The following is a 24,782-nucleotide window of genomic DNA, read 5'->3' as shown; positions in this document are numbered from 1 at the left end:
CCTTTATTGGTTGAACAGCTATTTCTTCCACCTGTAATGCTATTTTCTGTGCCTTTGGAAACCACTGAAGAAATCTCAGCTTAGAAATTATGAAAATTAAAAAAAGCCCCCAGAGGCAGTTTCTTGTTTCCTTCTGTTCCTATAGAACTCTGTACACGTTATTACGACCTCTACCACTCTACTTCTTTTCATCGCTTACCAACGCTTGTGACCTTGGGCAAATAACTTAACCTTTTTGAGCCCTTGAATTCCTCATCTGTAAAATGAGAATCAGTAAGGTATAATATCTAGCTCATAGAGATATTGGGAGGGTTAAATGTGGTAATATGTGAAAGGGCTTAAGAGTGCTTGGCACATTAGATTTATTCAAATATTATATGTAACTATTATTACTACTAATAGTACCAACTACCACTACTCATCTATGTGGGTCTATTAAACTGTGAGCTCTGAAGTAAGCCTAAGGTTGCACCACTAGCACCTAACTCATGATAAAAACTCAATGTTGGAAGGAATTGATCTACCTTCTATAATATGCAGGAATATGGTGGTCATTCATGGTATTATCCTCAGGTTAAAATTATTTTTTCTCTAGTGCCTTCAGCTACTTCTTTTTGTAAGAAATATTATTTAATATGAAATTTCTAACTTCCTTAGAGTATACTTTTTATAGCAAATTAAAATTAAAAGTTTATTAGTTGATTTAGAAGTGAGAGGCAATTTCCTTTCGCCTAACATATTTCAATAGACATCTAATTAACCCACTGTTAATGGTTAAGTATGTGTCAACTTGGCTGAGCCACAAAACCTAGATATGTTGTCAAACATCATTCTAGATGTTTCTGTGAGTTCTTTTGGATGAGATTAACATTTAAAGCTGTGGACTTTGAGTAAAGCAGATTTCCCTCCAGAATGTGGGTGGGCCTACGCATGCAATTAGTTGAAGCCCTGGATAAAACAAAAGGCTGACCTTCCCTGAACAAGGGAATCTTTTGTAGCAGACAGCTTTTGGACTTGAACTGTGCCGTCAGCTCTTCTTTGGGTCTACAGCCTGCCAGCCCACTCTGTAGATTTTGGACTTGTCAGCCTCCCTATTTATACAAAATGCAGTTCCTTAAAATAAACTTCCAATACACCCACTTAATGTATACATGAAATTAAGTTATAGACAAGGCTATAATCATTTACAGGAAAAAGTCTTTATTTGTAAAGTTTAGAATTGAAAATATATATAGTGTGTGTGTGTGTGTCTGTGTGTGTGTGTGTATATATATATATATATATATATATATATATATATATATATATATAATTATATGTACCAGGGAATTAAGAATCCCTGAAGTTTCTTTTTTCTTCCTTTATTCCCTTTGATAACATGCTATTATGTATACAGAGTAAAAAAACAAAAAGGGGATAAATTATAGCAGTTTTATTTTAAATTTCAAAATTATTTTTTTCATGTAATTGAGACAAAATTTAAATCATGTATATGAATACAAAGATGAACATATGTGCTTTACACGCTGACAAAATCTAGTTACAATATAATATATATTTTTAAACCAAGTTTTCTATTTTCACAACACAGTGAAAAACTACATTCATAAAAATGTACATAGGAAAATATAATAGTTAATGTGCTCTCTTTTCAAATATATATGGCTCTGAAGGTACTTTAAAAATCTATATACAATGTAACCAATAAATTTGTAATAACACTTTCCTTCAGCTAATGGTTTATTCACTGTGACTCATAGTTCATCACTTAGGGAACTCTCCTGGTTAGAATCACAACCACATTTTGAATGTTTGGTCAAAGGAGCATGAAAACGCCAGTTCCTGGCACAATGAGTAGAAGGAAATAAGCTACAAGATGGTATACTCCAGATGAAGACAATCTTAACTAACCTCCAGAGCAGTCTTTTGGGCAAGTGGTACCTTACTCTTATTAAGTCTTTACTGCTGAGGGCACTGGGTCTCTGGAGTTGATTTGGAGGACACGTATACAATAGGGTGTGATTTCTTACAGGTTGCCTTTTCCAATTTGCTTGCAGTTTCTTTCCCTTCTTTAACTTCTGTTTGAAGCCTTGATTCAGCAGCTAACCTACAGGCATTAAAGCATCCACTCTGAATTCAAATGTGGTTAGGAAAAATTAAAGAAGAAACAATCCACCAGTATAACGGACCTCTTAATGAGACATGGTGATTTTTTTTTTTTTTTAGGTATATAAGGAGAAAAATTATAGTTGACTTCAATACCATTAAAAAAACTAAGTCACTGCTGCACTAAAAGAACCTTTTTATATCAATAGACTTAATGTTTCAAATGTCTAAAGAAATGTCTTTAAGGTTGAATAAAAAGCCATGGCAAAGCCTAAATTAAAGAATTAAAATATAATGAGGGTGCCTATCATGATAAACACAACTAAAAAAAAGATTTTAATGCTAGAGCAGTATTTTAATGTTAACATGACTTACAAAAGGCAAACGCCAGATAAAAATTAACAAGGAATCCTGGGCTGCATGAATAGACGTCTATTTATCTCATTAAAACTCAAATTGAATTTCAACTAGCAAAATAATAATTTAAGAAAAAAAAGTGAAGAGATATTTTAAAGTGCCTATAAGGATATTTTATAACAAGAGCATCAGTTAAATTTATAAAGCATGCAATAGTGAAGTTCCCAATAAAAGCCGTATTTATTATTGCAATATTACCATAGGATTGTGTGTCTAAGTTAATCATGCAGAGAGCAAAAGGTTGGAAACATCTAAAGTTAGCAGATGGATTCACACACACACAAAAAAACAAATGTTTTGTTATTTTATTTGTTTTTGTTTAGCAAGACAAAAAATTCCAACGTGCTACTTGAGTCAAACAAGTAGCTAAATACATTTGCTTAAATAATTGTTATCAATCAAAAAAAGGCAGAAAAAGAAATGAAGACAACGTAGATAGTAAGGTTTGCACTGATCAATTCTGGAAATTCACCTCCAGGAATATAAAATGGTCAAAACACATATACACAGTGAATCACATATATACAAGCATAACCTGTTGAATTCACTTCAGAACTACTCGAAACCATGTGTGTATCAGATATCATTCATTTAAAGCTGCTTCTTCCTTGAGAATATTAAGCTTTGATTTTATGTGACTTATGGGTTATAATGTGACTACATAAAATTTCAAGAAATGGAGTATTACTCCTATTATTAATTCTAATAACTGCAATATTGTTGAAGTGCTTTCTTTGTTGAATACTGTTTAGTAGCACGGAAGACTTGAAAACAAATCAGATAAAACATACAAGAAAGCCCTTTTACATAAGGTGGGCTATGTCTTACTATTTCAATTCGAATGCATACTAGTAAAATGTCTTATTCTGTACCCCTCCATCAAAGACTGACCCTGGGAGTACCTTAAAGATCTCCTTTCATAGCAGACAATCCAAGCTAACTATTTTCACATCAATATGCTTAATTTTTAGAATGTCTATTTATTTTAATTACATTTATCATTCCACTGCATAAAGACATCCTTCATCTTTTTTTACCTTCTCCATTTTCCACATTCACTTCTTTTTTGCCCATTCTTGGTCCTGCCACACACACCAAGAACGTGTTCCTTTTTTTTTTTTTTTGCAGTACGCGGGCCTCTCACTGTTGTGGCCTCTCCCGTTGCGGAGCACAGGCTCCGGACGCGCAGGCTCAGCGGCCATGACTCACGGGCCCAGCCGCTTCGCGGCACGTGGGATCTTCCCGGACCGGGGCACGAACCCCTGTCGCCTGCATCGGCAGGCAGACTCTCAACCACTGAGCCACCAGGGAAGCCCAAGAACGTGTTTCTTATACCACCCTAACCTCAGCCACTGTACCTACCTTTTCCTTCCACTCACTTTCTCTTACCTTCTGCCTTCTATTATTTTAATTTTTTTTTAAAGGATAAGGTCCTTAAAACATTAATTCCTACAGACACACATGTCTGACACTTCCTCTTTTAGTCACAAACTCAATTATGCAGAAACTAGAGGCTTTGAAGTTTGGGTGTAAATTGAAAATGAATTACCTTTGATATTTTAAAATGTCAGAATAGGTATTAAAGCACATTCTTGAAGGCTTAGGATAAACAATTTCAAAAGCCATAAAACATTTCACCTAACAGTTTTTTGGAAGGCTGAAATTTCTTAGACTAATGGAAAGCCCTTTTAGGAGATAAGTTAATTTTTTTTCACGGCAACTCTTGAATCAGGAAAAAAATAAAACTGTACATTTATTCAAACCAACAAAACATTGAAAGAGGTAGTAGACTGGGGTATTTCTGCCTCATGACATAGAAAAATGTTACTTTTTAAAACAATTCCCTTATTCAGGAGTCCTTTTCCCCTGTAATCATTTTAGTCTTTCCTAAAGTTTTAGAAAATCGGAAGGTAGGCAGATGAAATTGGGGAATTATACTGCATGCAATACTAAGAAAATAGATAAAGAAACAGATAGTGCAGTTCATGCAGCGATAGAGAAGAGATGGAGAAGGCTGCTCACTGCCTTGAAGGAAAGAGGACACTGACCTGGGAGAGTTAGGGGTGTTTCCACTTCTTTCACTTAAGGCTTCCGACTCAGCTGGAACTCCTATAAGTTTCACACATTTCTTTTCCTTCCTTGGCTGAGTACCCACGGACAGATTTTTGTAAGGAGACAGAATGACTCCTGATGTGCTTACAGAAACTGTCTTTTCCAACTGCAAGTTATCTTCTAAATTGTTAGGACAGGACTGTACCTCCTCTTTCTGAGGTGGTAATCTATAAACTTCTTCCTCAACAGCACTGGTGGTACATACATCGTTAGGGGTGGTTATATCCACTGGAAGTACCTCACGCCTCTTTTTGAGTACAGGCACTTCAATTTTCTCTGAGAAAAAAACCAATTAAAAATAGACCTAGTCAATAAATCAAACACACAGTCAACATAAGGTAGCACTAGTTATAAATGTATTTTTTTCCTTTCCTTCTTTTCCACTTCCATTCCTTTAAAACCCATTCATCTCCTTACTGAAATACATTGTCTTTAATCCTTTCTTTTTCATGGATTCCATTAACTATATCTTTTCAAGGTTATCTGGCTATAAATTTTTCCTTAGGATCTCAATATATTTGACTCTCTAGGAATGAACACTTAAATGTTCTCTTCTAGGGTTATGATAAAAGTTGCATGGGGCTTCATAAGATCTCACCATGGAAATCAGGAAGGATATAGTGGCGAAGAGTCAAGGAATCCAGGTACTAATCCTAGTGCTAACAATATTCTGCAGCTGGGTGACCTTGGGAAAGTCCTTAACCTCTCTGAGCTTTGTATTCTTTCTTTTTTTAAACCTTGAATAATAATAGTCATCATTTATTGAGCAACTGCTAAGTGTAAAGCACCATGTTAATGTGCTATATGCATTCACATTTAATCTAAGGCGTGAGCTTTGTTTTCTTTACCTGTAAAATGGGGATTAAAAGCACCCACTGAGTGAAGACTCAATACTGTGTCTTATAAGGATTAACATAACATCATTCCATCCCTTATGCGGGTCCATATACACAGTCACAGAATTAACTGTTCTAATACCTTTTCTGTACCCCCATACCAATGTGTCTTTCATTTTCAAAATCAAAATATTGGTGAGGTTGGAGAAACCATGGTTGAATGTGGGGCTGGTGTTCCTGTTGGTATCACCATTGTTTTTAAATCAGTATTTTCCCTTTCTCTAGCACTGCTCCTTTGAAATCCACACCATCTAGATTCATTATACTTCCTCCTGCTTGCTGTATTCAGTTCACAGCAGACCTTTGAAATTTGAAACGGATAATTCTTAATCAGGACAGGCTATTAATCAGGGAAGGGAGAAAGGATGAGAGAAAAAGCTTTTTTAGACTATAAAGAATCCTTATTATTGCTGACAACCTCCCCACTATTGTTGAGAATCACTTCAGTCACTGAAATAATAATGAAGAGAAAGTTGTAGGCATGTGAACAGCATAGGGGCTGAAAAATCTATAACCTAAAACATGTAACAGAACTTTTTTTTTGGTCTAAGAACCATCACATTCTTAGACTCTTTTATTCTGGGCCTTTTATTTTTTAATTTACATAATGTAAAATCACTTTTTAAAATGTATCATATGCAGAGCCTATATGCTTAGGCTATTTCCTATCTCAGTGATTACACTTGATAGTTGTCCTCTAATATCCGTCCTGCTATTCCTTAATAGAATCCCAAAGATTTAGTTGGGAACATGGACCCTGAGAATCAAGGCTGAATTTCTCCGCTATTCCTATAGGCAGGTAAGGCCATGTAACTAAATTCTGCTCAAGGAGATATATGTTGATGAACAGTGCAGAAGAAGCCTAGATCCTGACACTGATCAGTCTTAGAATGCCCCCTCCAGACTTTTATCAGGGAGAGGAATAAATACCTATCTTGTTTAAGTCTCCATTATTTTAAGTTTTCTATAAACATTAGTATTAACTAATATAGCTCTCAAACATCAGTTGCCTCAACAAAACTGAACTCTTTGGTATTACATAAGATGCTGCAATCTTAAATGGAAAAGTCTCAAAGGTCAAGGTTCTACTATACAGATATCCAAAAAGAATACCCATTATATTCATGCACATCTAGTACCCAGGTTCTTTGAATTTTCCTACACATTTTGTAGCAATAAATTTATTAAATACAGATACATAGCCACAAATTAGTTTGTAATATGATGTGCATAAAGCTGTAGCAAGGAAAAAAAATGATATGATCTCTCAGAGCTTCTCGTGATATAAAAGACAAAATATGAGACATACATACCTTCAGGTTCATACTTCAGTTTTAACTCATCTAGTTTAGCTCTCAGTTTCATATTTTCACTTTGGGAAAGCTGGAGGCACCTTTCATTCAAAAAAAGTTTTCGCTCAATATCCAGAGCCCGCTGGCTCTCAAATAATGCTTTCATTCGCTGGATGGACAATTCACCTTTAGTGCTTTCATTCTCTTTGCTATATTAATAAAAAAAAAAAGAGAACCAAGGAATATTAAAATAACACAATAAGCAAGTGTAATAGTTACTACAAATTATTTACTATATTATATATTTGAACTCTTAGTAAAATATATTTCCCTGGGTTTTTAGTAACAAAGAAACAATAAGCAAAATAAGCTTTAACAATAGCAGTTTCAAATTAGAAAAACAATCTCATTTCAAAGGAAATGAACAAAGGGGGGCCTATTTTCCACATTTACGCATGTATAAATAAACTCCTTTAAGTTTTAAGTTACATGAGATGTATTCTTCAAAAATTTAGACCATAAGAACATTTTCTACTTTAAAGGTCTTTTTTACTTACTAATCTGAAAAGCTTTATGAAAAACATAAAGAACTAAAAACATTTCATTATTCACTGAAGGTATTTTTCTTCAATAACCAGCACTAATTATATCTTGAATAAATCTCATTTGCTGCACAGAGGTATTTCTGTTGCCATTCCTTTCTGGAATTTTCTTCTGGCAATTTAAAAACGAAACTATAACCACTTATTATAAGCAAGTCAAAAGAGTCTCTGTCTTCCCAAGCCCCCAACACTTACTTTAAGTTTTCAAGCTTTATTTGAAGTAAATCTGTGTAATAGGTGTCATCTTCCAGAGCAACAGAGTTGGCTGAAGGCTTAGATTCCATACTTTCATATAAACTCTAAAGAAAACAATTCTTATTACTTAAAATGAGTAACAAATTAGGTTAGCATAGGTTTATTAATAATAGTATCAGCTACCACTTATTGAATGCTTATCATATGGCAGACACTGTGCTAAGCACTATCCACTTAACTCATTTACCTTCTGAAGTAGGTACAAGAATGAGCATTCCTCTCCTACAGATGAGGGAACTGGCTCACAATGCTACAGGCAAGTAAACTGAGAAGACAGAATCTGAGCACAGATCTGTCTCCAAAGCCTATGGTTCTAAGTACACCTGTATCCTCCCTCTGGTTTCTCTCTTCTGGCTTTTAAAATGGAAGAAACAAATACAGGGTTTAGTTCTGGCCTTTATGACAAAGCCATAAATTACAAAAATATAAAAAAGAGTGGAGATCCTTACAGTTATTTTTGGTGCCCCCTCTTCTGAGATTCTGATGGAATCTCTGTACAATTTCTCTAGGGGAAAAAAAAATGTAAATCTGCTTAAAAACGTGTAAACAATTTCAGAGATTGCAGGTAAAAGCCCCTAATTTAAAGCTGTAATTGTCAAAGTATAGTGCAGAGTCCACTAGTGAGCCACATACACCTGCCAGGAGATGTTTTGCAAATTTAACCAAAATTGCAGTCCTTTCAATAGTTCTTACAAGAGGAAGAAAGTTATATAAACTTAAAATTTTATGATACACTAACAGCTACAATTTAGAATGCCTAAAAGGTTATTAATGTTTACAAAATTTGTCATTTGTAAACTTTAATTAATTCTTTAGTGAGAAGATATCTGTGCTCCCTAAGTTAATTTATAAATTCAATGCAGTCCTAATAAAAATGCCAATAAATTTTTTTTGGAGCTAGACAAGATGTTCATAGGGAAAAACAAACATGAAAGAATAGCCAGGAAAAATGCTGAGAAAGAAAAGCTATGGTGGGAGAATAGCCTTACCAGACAAAACATACTATAAAACCTCTAAAATTAAAAGCATGAGTCTGATGTGCAGAGAAGTAGGCCAGTGGAATAGAATGGAAAATCCAGAAATAGACTCAAGCATAAATGGAAATTTGATATATGGTATAGGTGTCATATTAAATCACTGCCACAGGAACTTCCCTGGTGGCACAATGGTTAAAAATCTGCCTGCCAATGCAGGTGACATAGGTTTGATCCCTGGTCCGGGAAGATCCCACATGCTGTGGAGCAACTAAGCCCACGTGCCACAACTACTTAGCCTGTGTTCTAGACCCCGCGAGCCACTAATGAACCTGCCTGCCCTAGATCCCATGCACTGTAAATACTGAGCCCACTCGCCACAGCTACTGAAGCCTGCGAGCTCTAGGGCCCATGTGCTGCAACTACTGAGTCCACGTGCTACAACTACTGAAGCCCGCATGCCTAGAGCCCATGCTCTGCAACAAGAGAAGCCACAATGAGAAGCCTGCACACTGCAACTAAGAGTAGCCCCCGCTCGCCGCAACTAGAGAAAGCCCGCGCGCAGCAATGAAGACCCAATGCAGCCAGGAAATAAATAAATAAAGTAAATAAATAAATAAATCACTGCCACCAAGACTGACTTCTTAATAAATGATGCTGGGACAACTGGCTAGTTATTTGGAAAAGATAAAACTCGACTTATATCTCACACTATACACGAGAATAAAATTCAGTAGAGATCAGATCTCTAAATGTAAAAAGTGAAACTGTACAAATACTACAAGAAAACGTGTTAAGTCCTCTATGCACACAGGCAAATAAATACACCTATAAAACAATGATATGCACTATGATACATTATTGCCAGTGGGAATCTAAATTGGTACAAGCCACGTGGAAGAGTTTGAGAACATCTAACAAAACTATGTATTAATTTACTTTTTACCCAGCAATTGCACCGTAGGAATTATCCCTGATGATACATCTACAACAATAAGGAAATGCAAATATATGCAAGATGTACTTTGTAGCACTGTATATAATTGCAAAATAATGGAAATAATCTAAATACCCAGAAACAGGAGAATGTATTAGAATCCATACAATGGAATTCTTTGTTGCTGTTAATAAGAATTAGGAAGTCTCTCTAAACTGAGATGAAGTGATTTCCAGGTTAAAGTTAAATGAAAAAAAGGAAAGTATAAAAGACTATCTGTGTTATGCTACATTTTGTCCAAAAAAAAAGGGAGAAGATAAAGCCTATATAAAGCTGCTCTTTTTGCAAAAAGAAACAGCATGAGTAAATCAGAAACAAATGAAATTGGCTACCTAAAGGGGTGGGGTGGAAACAGCATAGGAGGGATGGGGAGACAGATATGTCTCTGAGTGTATCTTCTTTATAGTTCTTTTAGAACCTTGTTAATGTTTCACATGGAAAAAAGTATATACATAAATTCAACAAGGATGGATGGAGGGCAACAAAACAAAATAGAAACAGAAACAAACAAACCTAACTGTATTTCAGATGCATAACACACTCATACCAAAGAGGAGTAAGGGAGGAGGGGAAAAAAAAAACCCCAAGTTAACTTTTGAACACAGTATTTTGACTATATACCCTCAGGCTAAAAACAAAAAGAACTACAAACAAATCCTGAACTTCAGTGAGTAGGGTAATTCCAAAACTATCAATATATGTATTCTAAGAATGAGTAAATAAGCAAATATATTGAGGACAATAACCGCCAGGTTTTTCACTGGTGGATAAAATGGGGTAGGCAATGAAGCCTGTGGTATCAGATTCAAACTGGAGTTCTTAAGTATGAAATCAAGGTTTTCTTATGTGTATATATATATAAATACATATACTCACACAAACCTATTCACACAAAACATTCATAAATATGCATATAACACATACATAAATACACTAAATATACGCAAACAGACTTCTAGTTCTGTCTGCTAAAAGGGTCTAGAAGTGATGACATTCCAGTAGCAATAAGCACATCTAGTGCCCAGTTCTTGGTTTCTAAGTGCCATTGTCCACTTAAAGGAACCGGCACTCCTTGCAGAAATGCTGATTCCAAGGCTGGGGCAGGTGAGCTAGGAATATCTTGTTGTGCCAGAGTAAGGAAGTATTCCTGCTGGCCAAATCTGGGCGATCAGAGTAAATAAAGAAGTTACAGACTACAATCCACAGGATAAAATAAGAATTCATGAGGCTATATGATATCAATAAATAAATAAGCAAGGAGGAAAGTTCTTTTCAATCCCTTTATTATTCTTCTAACTAATAAATGTAGAAGGAATGATGAAATTATCATTTGGCAATCATCACAGAACCTGTTTCAGGCAAGAATCATCAATGGATGTTCAAGTATAAGGAAAAACAGATATATACTTGGTCTAAGTAACTCCCCCCAAGATATTTATTAATTACAAAGGGAAGAATCGTAACCGTACACTGGAGAAACCTGGCAGGCATAACCACAACCAATCAAGGTTAATATAACCAGTTATGGTACAAACAGACATTATGTGCCACCTGATGTACACATTGAGAAGGGTATAATAATACTCCTGTAGTTTTCCATCAAAAATACATAGCCTGAATCTAATTATATCACACACCCCCTGAAATGAGAGAAAATCTACAAAGCAAACGGCTGTACTCTTCAAAAATGTCAAGGTCATAAAAGTTAAAGAAAGCCTACAGAATTGTTCCAGGCTAAGGGAGACTAAAGAGACTTGGCAATTAAAGACAACATATAGGGCTTCCCTGGTGGCGCAGTGGTTGAGAGTCGACTTGCCGATGCAGGGGACACGGGTTCGTGCCCCGGTCTGGGAAGATCCCACATGCCGTGGAGCGGCTGGGCCCGTGAGCCATGGCCCATGAGCCATGCCGCTGAGCCTGCGCGTCTGGAGCCTGTGCTCCGCAACGGGAGAGACCACGACAGTGAGAGGCCCGCGTACCACAAAAAAAAAAAAAAAAAAAAGACAATGATCACGGATTGGACCCTAGAAAAGAAAGCATTTGGGTATTTTTGTTTTCCAAGAAGGACATTAGTGGTAATTGGTAAAATGTAAAAGGCAACTTAGCTAAAAGTACATATCAATGTTAGCTTCCTGATTTTGATCATTGTATCAATACTACGGTTATATAAAAGGATAAGCTTCAACACTGAGGTAAAACATAAGGGTTACGGGGTATCTGGTTTGCAACTTACTCTCAAATGTTTAAGATAAAAATGTACATACATGGAGAGAGAGAAAATAAAAAAGCAGATGTGGTGAAATTGATAATTGGGGAATCTGGGTGAAGGGTGTATAGAAATAATTTCATGACTTTTCTGGGACTTTGAATTTATTTCAAAAAATTTTAAATAGCGTATTAAAGACCTCTATGAATTCCAGTTGCCACATAATATTGGACAATGTGACAAAAGTATTACTATGCATCCATTAAAAAACAGAGGTGGAGAGCACCGAAGAAGAATCAATTACTGGTAACACTCAACAGGAGGAACAAATCTCACTGACATAATGTTGAGTGGAAGACAGAAGCAAAAGAGTATGTAATGAATGATTCCATTTATACGAAGTTCAAGAGTATCTGTACATGTAAAGCTGATACAAAGTTAGAAGGTGGGAGGACTCACTTGAAAGGGACATGACAGTGCTGCTCTGGAGTGCTGGAAGTATTCTATATCGTGAGCTGGGGAGTAATTATAAGGGGGTACATGTATGTAAAACTCATTTAGTTGTACACTAAAGATATGGGCACTCTGAGTATAACTGAGTTACAATTTACAACAGCAACAGATATGAAAAGCATAAAGAAACTAGAAGAAAACATTAAATATTGGTAAATCTCAATGGAAATTATACGTTAATTACATAATAAAGAAACTCGTTCAAGTTAGAAGTATTAAGATACTCAAACCAAAATTTGGCTGTGTTTTTTAAAGGTGTTTATACATACCTTAAATTTCTCCAGATTCCTAATTTCACCTAAGAGATGTTTAATTTCCCCATTCTTCTGCTCCAGCATGGCAAGTAACCGTTCCTGCTGTTCAAATTCAGCTTGAGACCCTTTCATTTGTAGCAATGTGGCGATTTGTAACTAGAAAAAAAAAAACCCCTCCTCCCATAACAGTTGAGTGGGGGAGAGGAAGAGTCTGATAACCATATTTTCGATACAGTTCATATTTTGTACTATATTACTTTGACCTCATTTTGGAAGCTAAACCAATTAGCTATTTCTAGTCTAACACTAGACTAGAAAAATTTGAAAACATTTTATACCAATAATCTAGTTAGACATAACTCTTTAGTACTTATTTAGACTACCTATGAGTGATATTTGAAGTCCATAACAATTATTTGTACTTCTGTGAAACATAATTGAGCTGCATGGCTGTGGTCTGGAAGCACATCACTTACGCAGTAAATGAGCCTGGCCAAATGCTGTGCTGTACTCATCATATGCACTCTCATTAAGGGTCTGAAGCAGTTTCTCAAAAATTTTGATTAACTTCAGTAGTATTAAGGGGGGGGAAATTATTAAGCTACTCACATTCACAAATGTTCGATTCACAAAGAACAAGGATGGAAAGCAAAGGTAAAAGGCAATCTAAGGATACTGAAGCAACCTTTAATACAAGTATAAATTTATTCTGTAAGAGCAGCAATCAACTTACCTTATTATGACTCCACCTAAACTTGGAGTTACACAGCAATCAGAAGGAAATTAACTAAAATCTAAACCTAGCAATCCTTTCTGCCTTTGGAAATTTCTGGAGTTCTTAAAAAATGTCAATTAATTTAAATACATTTTTGAGTAAAGCGAGCAATGATACGAAGTTTTAGCTATGGTTACAAGTAAGAGAGAAAGGTGAGTTTTAACATTTTTAAGCATCCACTCTTTGCTCCTGCTTCAAACTGGAGGCTAGACACATTTAGCCTCAGAAGATTCAGAATGCTACCTGTGTCTAAAGACAGTCTGGGGTATCACGGGGACATTCAGAGATTAATAACAGTAGCCCAACAAATACAAAAAGAAAACAAAGAGCAAATATGAGAAAATTTACAAAGAGACAATTCCCAGATAGGGGAGAGCCTCAGTAAACCAGATGGCACAGTTAAAATCCTTAGAAATAAAAGCCACAACTATTGTTTAAGTTGGCACTTCATTTAACTCCAGGACAACTCTAAGAGTCAAGTTGTATCATCTCTATTTTACAGATGAGGTGACTGATGCTCTGCAAAATAAAAATACTTGCTCGAGGTCACACAACTAACAAGTGACAGACTAGGATTCAATCCCAAGGTCATCTAATGCCAAAGTTTAATCATTGACCTTTCCTATTTCTTTGGTGAATCTCATCATCCTGAAAAAGAGGCGGGAAGCCTTACAGACTTCTAGTTACCACCTCAGGAGAGTTAGGCACAACAGATCAGGGATCAGGAATCTAAGGATTGGTACAATACTGGAATCTTTCTAACTTCAGCATGTTTTTCTGTTACCAGCTGTTTGACTGAAATGACGCCCAACAAACCCTTAAAATCAGAAGGGCTTATATGCTTGACTTGAGAAACTACAAGGAAAGGAAATTCAAATTTCAGTCTATAACTAAGCCTTTGTGGGAGAATTGAAGATTTGTGAGAGAGCTAGTTTTAGCTGAAGTAGGAACCTTAGGGCTACCCTCAGAAAGAAACTAGGCCAACAGTAGGAAAGAAAAACTTTTTAATACTTGTTTTTTCCCACTCTACAAAGAAAGAGCTAATGGCAAGGCTAGTAAGAAACAATTAAAAGCTCAATTTCTCTGGCAAGGCTAGTGAGTAACAATTAAAAACTCAATCAATCAATGGATGCTAAAAATACCACTAACTCTACACAGAATTAATTTTTTAAAATAAAATACAAAAGGGATCTTCCATTCAATTAAAAAGTTTTTTCTAAAATCATGCAGTTCTAGAAATAATTATGTAAGTATATTCCTTGAAGGAAAAGATGCTTTCTTTGATATATTTGTACATGTAATGCTGATTCAAAATAGGTTTAATAAATCTTTGATCATAATAATTCTGTACCTTCATTCTCTGCATCTGTTCTCTATTAAATGCATTTTGCTTCTTTAGTGACTGATACTTGACTTTCATGCTGATAAGCTGACGCTCCATTGCTGCCCTTCGATCTTCCACCTAGAAAATATTAACATGTTTAATTATGCTTTTATTAAGTGAAATGACAATTTAATCAATGGAATATTTTAAGTACCTCTGAAAACAAAGAGTTGCCTTTACTGTTAGGGTCCAAGGCTTGCTGGAGTGCCTGGTCTAGCTGCACCTGAAGATCTTGATTTGCTACACGAGCTTTCTAAATTCAAAAGAAAACAATTTAGCTAATAGAGATTAGATTAGCAAGAAAACAATTTATTATAAATTGGAAAAGATGATGTTACTGTAATCACAACACCTCTAAGGCATTATAGTAAGAAACTGCTTCTTTCTCTCGCTCTTCTTTTTCTTCTTTAAGCCGGTCTACCTGGCGCATTAAATTAGTATTAAGAAGTTCTAGTTGTTCTTGTCTGTACTGTAGTTCGTTCACTTCTTCTTTGAGGGTGGTCTATTCAACAGGAATGGAAAAAGAAGAAACTCTCTTGAATAATCCTTCATTTAGCAGCTGTTCAGTTTATCTATCAGCAGTGGTTCACACCCAAAACTAAAACTAAGACATAGTCAAAGGTTATAAGGTACATAATAAAATTTTTAAAAAATTATATACATATCAACTTCCATGCTACCAACTTTTTATATTGGGCTTTTATGACACAAACTAGGATCAGGATAAATGTCTAAATTCTTCCAGAAGTTTTATTAATCTAAAAGTAAAGTCTGCCTTACATAATCATGTAACCTAAAGCTTTACTTTATTTGAAGTAATCCATCTAAAAATCCTGTAAGGCTGCCCTGGTGGCGCAGTGGTTAAGAATCCACCTGCCAATGCAGGGGACAGGGGTTCGAGCCCTGGTCCGGGAAGATCCCACATGCCACGGAGCAACTAAACCCGTGCGCCACAGCTACTGAGCCTGCGCTCTAGAGCCCGCGAGCCACAACTACCGAGCCCGTGAGCCACAACTACTGAAGCCCACGTGCCTAGAGCCTGCAACAAGAGAAGCCACCGCAATGAGAAGCCTGTGCACCTCAAAAAACAGTAGAGAACTAGAGAAAGCCCACACGCAGCAACAAAGATCCAATGCAGCCAAAAATTTTAAAAATTTATTTTAAAAAATTAAAAAAATAAAAATTCTGTAAAACATTTTTTAATTAGTTAGATCAAAGTTAGGCCAAAAAATATTTCAGCCTTAAAACTAGCTCATAAGGATTATTACAAAAACATGAAAAATATACAAGGGGAAAAAAGAAAACTCCAGAATACACATGCCATAAAAATTACCTTCATACTTTCCATTTCAGTTAGCTCAATTTGAAGAGCCAGCATCTCTGAAGAGATGCTTTCGTGTACACGTTCAGACATTATTCTCATTTCCTCTGATTTGCAAGAAAGGAGTTCCTTCTGATGATCCACTTTGTGCTTCAGCTGCTTTTCACTAAGCCTAGCTTCATCTAATTCGGCTTTCAGTTTTTCTAACTAAGGTAAAAAAAAAATCACAATCTATAAATCAAAAGGTAGTGAAGGTCATCAGAGCATACAATTGCAATACAAATTGTTCTGGTATCTGCAGGATAACTATTTTGGAAGGTAGTCAAGCTGAACAAGACTATTTAACTCCTTTTCCCAAAATGTCACATAGTTCCAAATCTTGGAACACTAAGAATACAGGCATACCCTGTCTTATTGCATTTTGCTTAATTGCACTTCCCAGATATTGCTTTTTTTTTTTTTTTTTTAAACAAATGGAAGGTTTGTGGCAACCCTGAGCCAAGCCAAGTCTACCAAGCGATTTTTCCAACAGCATTTGCTCACTTCCTGTCTTTGTGCCTTATTTTGGAAATTCTCATAATCTTTCCAACTTTTTCATTACTATTATATTTGTTATGGTGATCAGTGATCTTTGATGTTATTATTGTAATTATTTTGGGGCACCACAAACCACACTCATATAAGAGGGTGAACTTAATCGATAAATGTTGTGTGTGCCCTGACTGCTCTAACGAATGAATGGTCATTCCTATCTCTCTCCCTCTCCTAGGGCCTCCCTATTCGAGACACAACTCAAACTTAGGCCAATTACTAACCTTAACAATGGCCTCTCAGTGTTCATATCTCTCACTTTAAATCAAAAGCTAGAAATGATTATGCTTAGTGAGGAAGGCATGTCAAAAGCTGAGACAGGTCGAAAGCTAGGCCTCCTGCACCAAACAGTTAGCCAAGCTGTGAGTGCAAAGGAAAAGTTCTTCAAGGAAGTTAAAAGTGCTACTCCAGTGGACACACAAATGATAAGGAGTCTAACTGCTGATATGGAGAAAATTTCAGACGTCTAGATAGATGAAAACAGCCACAACATTCCCTTAAGCCAAAGCCTAATCCAAACTCTCCTCAATTCTATGATGGCTGAGAGAGGGGAGAAAGCTTCAGAAGAAAATTTTGAAGCCAGCAGAAGGTGGTTCATGAAGTTTAAGGAAACAGGCTGTCTCCGTAACATAAAAAAAAAAAGTGCAAGGTGAAGCAGGAAGTGCTGATTTAGAAGCTGCAGCAAGTTATCCAGAAGATCTAGCTAAGATAATCACTGAAGGTGGCTACACCAAACAATAGATTTTCAATGTAGAAAAAACAGCCTTCCAGTAGAAGAAGATGTCATCCAGAACTTCCATAGCTCGAGAGGAAAAGTCAGTGCCTGGCTTCAAAGGACAGGCTGACTCTCTTGCTAGGGGCTAATGCAGCTGGTGACTTTAAGTTGAAGCCAATGCTCACTGACCATTCTGAAAATCCTAGGCACCTTAAGAATTATATTAAATCTACTCTGTCTGTGCTCTATAAATGGAACAATAAAGCCTGGCTGACAGCACATATGTTTACAACATGGTTTACTGAATATGTTAAGTCTACTGTTGAGACTTACTGCTCAGAAAAAAGATTCCTTTCAAAATAGTACCGCTCACTGAAAATCCACCTGGTCACCCAAGCAAGATGTACAACGAGATTCATATTGTTTTCATGCCTGGTAACACACACCCGTTCTGCAGCCTATGGATCAAGGAGTAATTTCGACTCTCAATTCTTATTACTTAAATACATTTTATAAGACTATAGCTATCTAAGATAGTGATTCCTCTGATGGATCTGGGCAAAGTCAATTGAAAACTTTCTGGAAAGAATTCACCATTCTAGATACCATTAAGAACATTTGTGATTCATGGAAAGAGGTCAACATATCAAAATTAAGAAGAACTTGTAAGAAGTTAAATCCAACCCTCATGGATGACTTTGAGGGGTTCGAGACTTCCGTGAAGGTAGATATAGTGGAAATAACAAGAGAACTAGAATTAGAAGTGGAACCTGAAGATGTGACTGAATTGCGGCAATCTCATGATAAAATGTTAATGGATGAGGAGTTGCTTCTTATGGATGAGCAAAGAAAGTGGTTTCTTGAGATGGAATCTGCTCTTGGTGAAGATGCTGTGAAGATTGTTGAAATGACAACAAATGATACAGAATATAACATAAACTTAGTTGATAAAGTAGCGGCAGGGTTTGAGACAACTGACTCCAATTTTTAAAGAAGTTCTAGTGCGGATAAAACGCTAGCAAACGGCATTGATGCTACAGAGAAATCGCTCATGAAAGGAAGAGTCAACTGATGCAGCAAACTTCATTGTTGTCTTATTTTAAGAAATTGCCTCAGCTACCACCATCTTCAGCAACCACCACCCTGATCAGTCAGCAGCCATCAACGTGGAGGCAACACCCTCCACCAGAAAAAGATTATGACTCACTGAAGTCTCAGATGGTTAGCATTCTTAAGCATAAAATATTTTAAAATTAAGGTATATACATTGTTGTTTTTAGACCGAATGCTATCGCACACTTCAATAGACTACTTTGGAAACTAAAAAATTCATGTGACTTACTTTACTGTGATATTCACTTTTTTGTGGTGGTCTGGAACTGACTCTGAAGTATCTCTGAGGTATGCCTGTTTAAAGGGAAGGAACTTATAGCAGAAGGGTGAAGCTTTAGGGTCAGGCCTAGGTTTAACCTGTCTCACTTACATTCCTCAAATGTAAAACTGTTAAGTGATTGTACCTACCATCACTGCGTTACTGTGAGGCTCTCAACTGAGATTGGGTGGGTAAAACATGTGGCACCACACTTAACACTCACTGAATGGCTTGTTATCAATAAAAAGCTTTTGCTTGATGTCCAGGGTTATCATTATCATCTATATTGAATTATCTTCAATAGGGTCTCAACATTCTTAGAATATATCCTGGTATTTGTTTTCTATTTAAAAAATAAGTGGCTTCTAGCATAATTTCTTTTCCCTTTTCTATTTTCATCATGTGAAATAAAAATTTCAGCTGATTGATCTATGTTGAAATGTGGACATTCTTCTGAAAAACATCACTGAATGATGTTTGATGAGACTTATTGTATGATGAGATGATTGGGGTTTCCTATTTGGCCAAGGCTAGGCATCTTTTAACAGACAGTGACATGCCTTGTTTTATAAGCATATAAATAATCCATACAAGTAATCAGAGTAGGTCTGGATTCCTGGCCACTTTGGCTGCCGTGTGAAGAATAAGTGGTATGACAGCAATGATGGAAGCAGGCTGCCTGGATAGTAGGGGAGAGACGATGGTGATCTGGACTGCAGTGTTATAGCAGAGATGGGTATTTCATAGCTCAAGTTCTGAGAACTTGTTGATGGATTAAATATGAGACATAAGTGAAAGAAAGATAGCAAATAAAGCTCCAAATTATTGGCACAAGTAATTTGAGAACATCAATAAGACTGAAAATATTTTTTGAATTATTTAGTCTTTACTCCACCAAAAAGCCATCTCTATAACTGGCTTTACTTCAGACTCTGAATATTTCCTACATTACTCTTTTTTGTTTAGGTAATGAAAATTACTGCTAAGCTGAAAATAATATCCAGGAAAAAAAAAAGCATCATTAACAGTTATTGGTGTCTTAACTCAGAGAAGCTTCAGAGAAGCTGAATTATTATTTGTCAGCGTGGTATGCAAGATGATTCTAAGTATTACATGAAAACATATTTTGATAGTTATCTTTGACTGAATATTAGGACAAAACATAACCAGCTCAAATATATTTCATTGATACCATTACCTAAAATGAGAAAACATTTAAAAAGGGAGTCAATTTAATGAGAATGAATTAACAGTATAGGTGGTACAGGTATATATAAACATCTTAAAAGACGGTACATAAAAAAAAAAAGATGGTACATGAAACACAGTGAAACAGGCTTTGATATCAGACAGCCTCAGTGCAAATTTTGACTGCTAATTTCTCGCTCTATAATCTTATCCAACTTTACTCAATCTGTTTAAATATTGGTTTTCTCATCTGTTATATGGAGATAATAATGGTACCTCCCTTATGGAATTGTGTAAGAAGTGGATCATATGTATTAGCTTATCTTCAATAAACAAACTATAAAGTATCAACTCTAATGTACATTAATTTACCAAAAACTATTGGCTTCTTTTGTGGAATTATAAAGTGTACCACTAGTTGCAGTGAAGGTTAGGGAACTAGTCTTTCTGAAAAGGGATTAGCATACTAAGCGCTCTAAGCAAGGAGGTTATGCTGACCACTAAGCTAAAACTCCCTAACAAGTACTCAGTTGCTAAAATTAAATAATCCTATTTAATTAATAGAATGTTATTTATACAAGTCTCTTAGGTGAACTATTGTTTCTCAGTGTTCCCACTCCTAATATGGAAATGATGGAGCCCTTAATCTCAGCTGTTTTGCATAGATGTTACTAAGAAAATCTTCTATCACCTAAAGTTTACAAATGGTTGCATAAGCATGAAATATTTTTGTTCTAAAATACAGATATCCAAACCTTATTTTTTAGTTCATTCACTTCCTGCCCATGGCTTCTGCTCAGCTGTTCTTCTAATTTCTCCAGGTGCATTTTTTGTTGTTGTTTAATAGCTTCACATTCAGAGCTCAAACTTTCTAACATTCGACTCTTGAGCTCAACTTCTCTCTGAAGAGAATATTTTTCTTGTTCATAATTCTGAAAACAGATTCAATTATAATTCAATTACATAAAAATAACTTAAAGCCATCACACATAAGCAGTTTTCACCTTCAGCTGAATCATTCCTGTTTCACACATTTGCTGCTTTCTAAGTAACAACCACATGTTAAATCTGAAATAACTGTAGATCGTATTAATGTTAACCCTAGAGGTATTTTGAGACTATATTAACGTTCGTGCTAGGGATATGGTAACTGCTTCTATGTCCTGCCAACGAAGTAAAAAGTGCTCTAAGGCTGTCAATGAGTCAAGTTCTCTCTGCTAGGGAAAAAAAAAATAATTAATAGCATTTAAGTTTTCCTAGTGAGAATTATTTGGTTTGATAATAATATGCTCTACTTGTAGCTCTGAGTAAAATGAAGAAAGAGTGGACAAGGTATAAACAGAAATACTGAATTAGCTCTCACTTTCAGAATGTAGTCATCTGAAACATGTTCATAAATGTTCATAACACCACTCAGATGAATACAGTGCTAAGACAAAAGTAGTATTTAAGAGAGCTTTTGCTTACGGTCAAGGAAGTTTAAAGATAAAAAGGGCATTAGTACAAACTTCTTCAACAAGCTTTAAAAAATAACATACATAAAATTAGATTTAATACGAGAACATTTTTAAAAAGGTTGCCATTAGTTTTTTTTTCCTGATATATTTAAACTTTGAGATCAAAGTTTAAATACAATACTGAGCATTTATTAAATAAAACTGACTTATTCATTCTTTCAATAAATGTATGCCAAATATTAGGGATACAGCCGTGAACAAGACAGACAAAATTCCCTCTCATGTCATGTCTCTCATGACAGTGGGGAATGAACCACTCAGATGGAGGCAACAGCTCCTGTAAGGCCCATAAGGCAGGACTAGTGTAGCTAAGAACAAAGGAAAGTAGTTTGAGATGAGGTCAAAGGTTGAAAGAGGTCAGATCACATGGGGATCTACAAATCCAGGTAAGGAGCTCGGATTTTGTTGTAAATAAAACTGGAAGCTGCTCTTTGCTTTCAGCCGGGCTGTAACATGATCTTTTGTATATTCTTCAATGACCACTTGGCTGATGTGTGAAGAATGAATGGTGTGAATGGCAAATGCAGGAAGCAGGCAACCTAGTCAAAAGGCTACAGTAGTAATCTAAGGGAGAGATGACGGTGGTCTGAACTAGAGTGGCAGTGGTATAGATATTTTGTAGGTCAAGTTCTTAGAGCTTACTAATGGATTAAATACTAGAAATAAGGGACAGAAAGATATTGAGTAAAACTCCTAGATTTCTGGCTCAAGTAACTGGATGAACGTTATTACATTTACTAAGTAAGGTAAAGAATTTTGCAAGAACATGTTTGGTTAGTGGGCAGGGAATTAACTATTCTGTTTATGTTAAGTCTGAGATGCCCATTAGTGGGCAATTGAATACAAAAATCTAAACTTTAGGGGAGAACTAAGGACTTGGTGTAACAATCATGGGGCATTTAGATGTTATCAAAAACTATGAAACAAGTGAGGTCACCTAGGAAGAGTGCAGACAAAGCAAAGTCTAAAATTCAGTATGTAGTAAAGAGAGTGAAAATAACTTATTTTTCAAACTCAGAACACACTGAGTCAGAAAAAATATTAGAAATTCATTTAGTCCATTTCCCTTTAATGGGGATGGGTGGGAACTAGGCCTAAAGTCCTCAGAAAATAAAAATAATATTAATAATTGCTGGACAACACAGATCTTCAGTAGCTAAGCACATCTTTGTAAACAGGAATATAGTGTCCTACCTCAGTCATGGTCATCATTTCATTACGACATTTATCCAATTGATTCTGCAATTCGTTCTGGCTTTCCACTAGTTGTAAACCATACTGTGCAGCTTTTAGTCGCTCTTCTTCAACTTCTTTGAGCTTGCATCGAAGATCTGCTATTATATCTGCCTCCATGATTTTTTTCCTGTCTACTGTAAACAGAGGAAATAAAAGTACTTAAGCTTAAACAAAAAACTCCATATCAATAATAAAAGATATGTGTGTGTATGTATATATTCAATACCACTGCCATATAAAAACACAGTATTTTCTTCCTGACTTTTAAATGGTCAAATTTGCATTCTTGTTCTAAGAGCCAGGTCTGACTATTTTGTTACCCGATTTGAGACCAAATCAAAAAAAAGATGAATACATTTAATTTTGCTTCTAAGGAATGCAGTATCAGGAAACCATTCAGTTATTGTGTGCTAAGCTTCCTTAAATGCTAAGGTAGGATGGTTTCATAATTATATCACTATACAGGTAACCAAGTTAAGACAACAATAAAGGAAGTCAAGAAACTTTATAGTAGCATAACTGCTACTTAAAATATAAAAAGATGCCTTTGAATAAGATTCATAAGGTAAGGACTAGCATGTCCAATTTTTCACAACAGTGTTAACTTCCTGAACACATTAAATGTGCTTTATTGAAAACAGACTCACTAGCATTTTCCTAGTTATTCATAAGAAAGCACGCAAAACAGACACCATGTTCAGAGTAATTAAAGAACAATCTCTAGATTTTCAAGCAAAGACTTAAACATTATATATAGAAACATTCCACTTTAACTGAACCTCACTCAACATCCTTTCCAAATTGGTTCCAGGCTCTTAGGCCAGGCTTAAAATCAGCTTTGCCTTCAAAGAGCAACAAGCCATTATTAAGTTATTCTCCCATGTCTCCAGTCAATGTAGTCATTTCCTTCAACACATACTTATTGAATGCCTATGTGCCGAGCTCCATTATGGGCACTTCAGATACATCAAGTGGTCAAGCGGACCCCAAAAAAGGCTCTGCTTTCATAAAACTTACCCTCCAGTAGGAGAAGACAAGCAATAATAATATAATAACTAAATGCACTAGAAAGTGGAAATGGAAAAAAAAAATAAAACAGGGTAAGTAAGCTTGGAAGAGGTGGGTGTATCCTAACTAGGATAAAATTTAAAATGTGTTGAATGGGGAGCCCCTCAAGTGACTTCCGAGCAAAGCCTTGCAGAGGATAAGAGAATTAGCCATGTACTATTTAGGGAAATCATGTTCCAAGTAGAGGTGTAGCACTACAGTTGAAGAAGTCCAAAGAATGAACAAGATAGAGTGTACATAGGTCAGAGGAGATAACAGAGGAGAATATGGAGATCAGGCCATTGTAAATAAAGGCTTTAGCGTCTATGCTGGGTGAAATGGGGCATCACTGCAAAGTCTGGAGTAGAGATATGATACATTTAAAAGGATCATTTTGGCTGATACGCTGAATAGTTTGGAGGGAAGCAAGTTGGAAGCAGAAAGATCAGGTGGGATGACCGCTCACACCAGAGTGGCTGCCACAGGAGGTGATGAGAAATGGTCAGATCTAGCATATATTTTGAAGGGAAAGCCAACGTGATTTTCTGACAAATGGAAATGTGGGATGTGTGAAAGAGAATTTTAAAATGCCTCCAAAGCTTCTGGCTGAGCAACTAGTAGAATAGATTTGCCGATAGTTGAGGCATCAAAAACTGTGGGTAAAGACTCTTTGGGAGAGAAAATAAGAGGTTTAAGTTTTAAAACATGAAATGTGTCAAGTAAGCAATGGCTATAAAAGTAGGAGAAGGGTATGGACTGGAGATATAAATTTGGGAGTTATTAGCATAAATACATGAGCTTTGTTATCACCAAAGTATGAGCATAATTAAAGAGAAGAGGACAAAGGTTGGAGCCCTGTTATGAGGTGGGAAAGAAGACCGCAAAGTATACTCAAGCATGACCAGTGAGGTGGGAGGAAAATGAAGAGCATGTGTTGTCCTAGAAGTCAATAAACAAAAATGTATTAAGGAGGCAGAAGGTCAACTGCACCAAAAGCTAAGTTAAATAAGGT

At 35.9% G+C, this 24,782-nt stretch overlaps 1 protein-coding gene across 2 annotated transcripts; it reads right to left on the bottom strand.

The window, feature by feature from the left end:
- Positions 1–1,959: 1,959 nt before the first annotated feature.
- On the bottom strand, positions 1,960–22,840 carry SPDL1 (spindle apparatus coiled-coil protein 1). 2 transcript variants are annotated; one of them, XM_065874534.1, is made up of 11 exons: positions 22,682–22,840; positions 20,726–20,902; positions 16,117–16,311; positions 15,136–15,285; positions 14,938–15,036; positions 14,751–14,861; positions 12,640–12,780; positions 7,621–7,724; positions 6,845–7,032; positions 4,572–4,911; positions 1,960–2,107 (listed from the first exon to the last, which is right to left on the bottom strand). In XM_065874534.1, the coding sequence occupies exons 1-11, from the start codon at positions 22,838–22,840 to the stop codon at positions 1,960–1,962; spliced, it is 1,812 nt and encodes a 603-aa protein (XP_065730606.1). The 2 variants fall into 2 exon arrangements, with proteins under 2 accessions (XP_065730606.1, XP_065730605.1); XM_065874533.1 differs by lacking the exon at positions 1,960–2,107 and having other exon boundaries at positions 4,373–4,911.
- Between the last annotated feature and the right edge of the window lie 1,942 nt (positions 22,841–24,782).

Source organism: Phocoena phocoena, chromosome 3 (genome assembly GCF_963924675.1).
Source record: "Phocoena phocoena chromosome 3, mPhoPho1.1, whole genome shotgun sequence".
Taxonomy (NCBI): domain Eukaryota; kingdom Metazoa; phylum Chordata; class Mammalia; order Artiodactyla; family Phocoenidae; genus Phocoena; species Phocoena phocoena.
Note: the sequence above shows the minus strand (reverse complement) of the source record. Positions and strands in the feature narration are given on the sequence as shown.

Bases quoted from the DNA above. Each gene is read 5' to 3' on its own strand.
- SPDL1 (XM_065874533.1), bottom strand. From the start codon at position 22,840: ATGGAGGCAGATATAATAGCAGATCTTCGATGCAAGCTCAAAGAAGTT. The intron at 15,037-15,135 runs GTGTTGTGATTA...TTTTGAATTTAG, and splicing joins CTTACTATAATGCCTTAGAG to AAAGCTCGTGTAGCAAATCA. The intron at 7,033-7,620 runs GTAAGTGTTGGG...TTATTAATATAG, and splicing joins ATAAAGCTTGAAAACTTAAA to CAAAGAGAATGAAAGCACTA.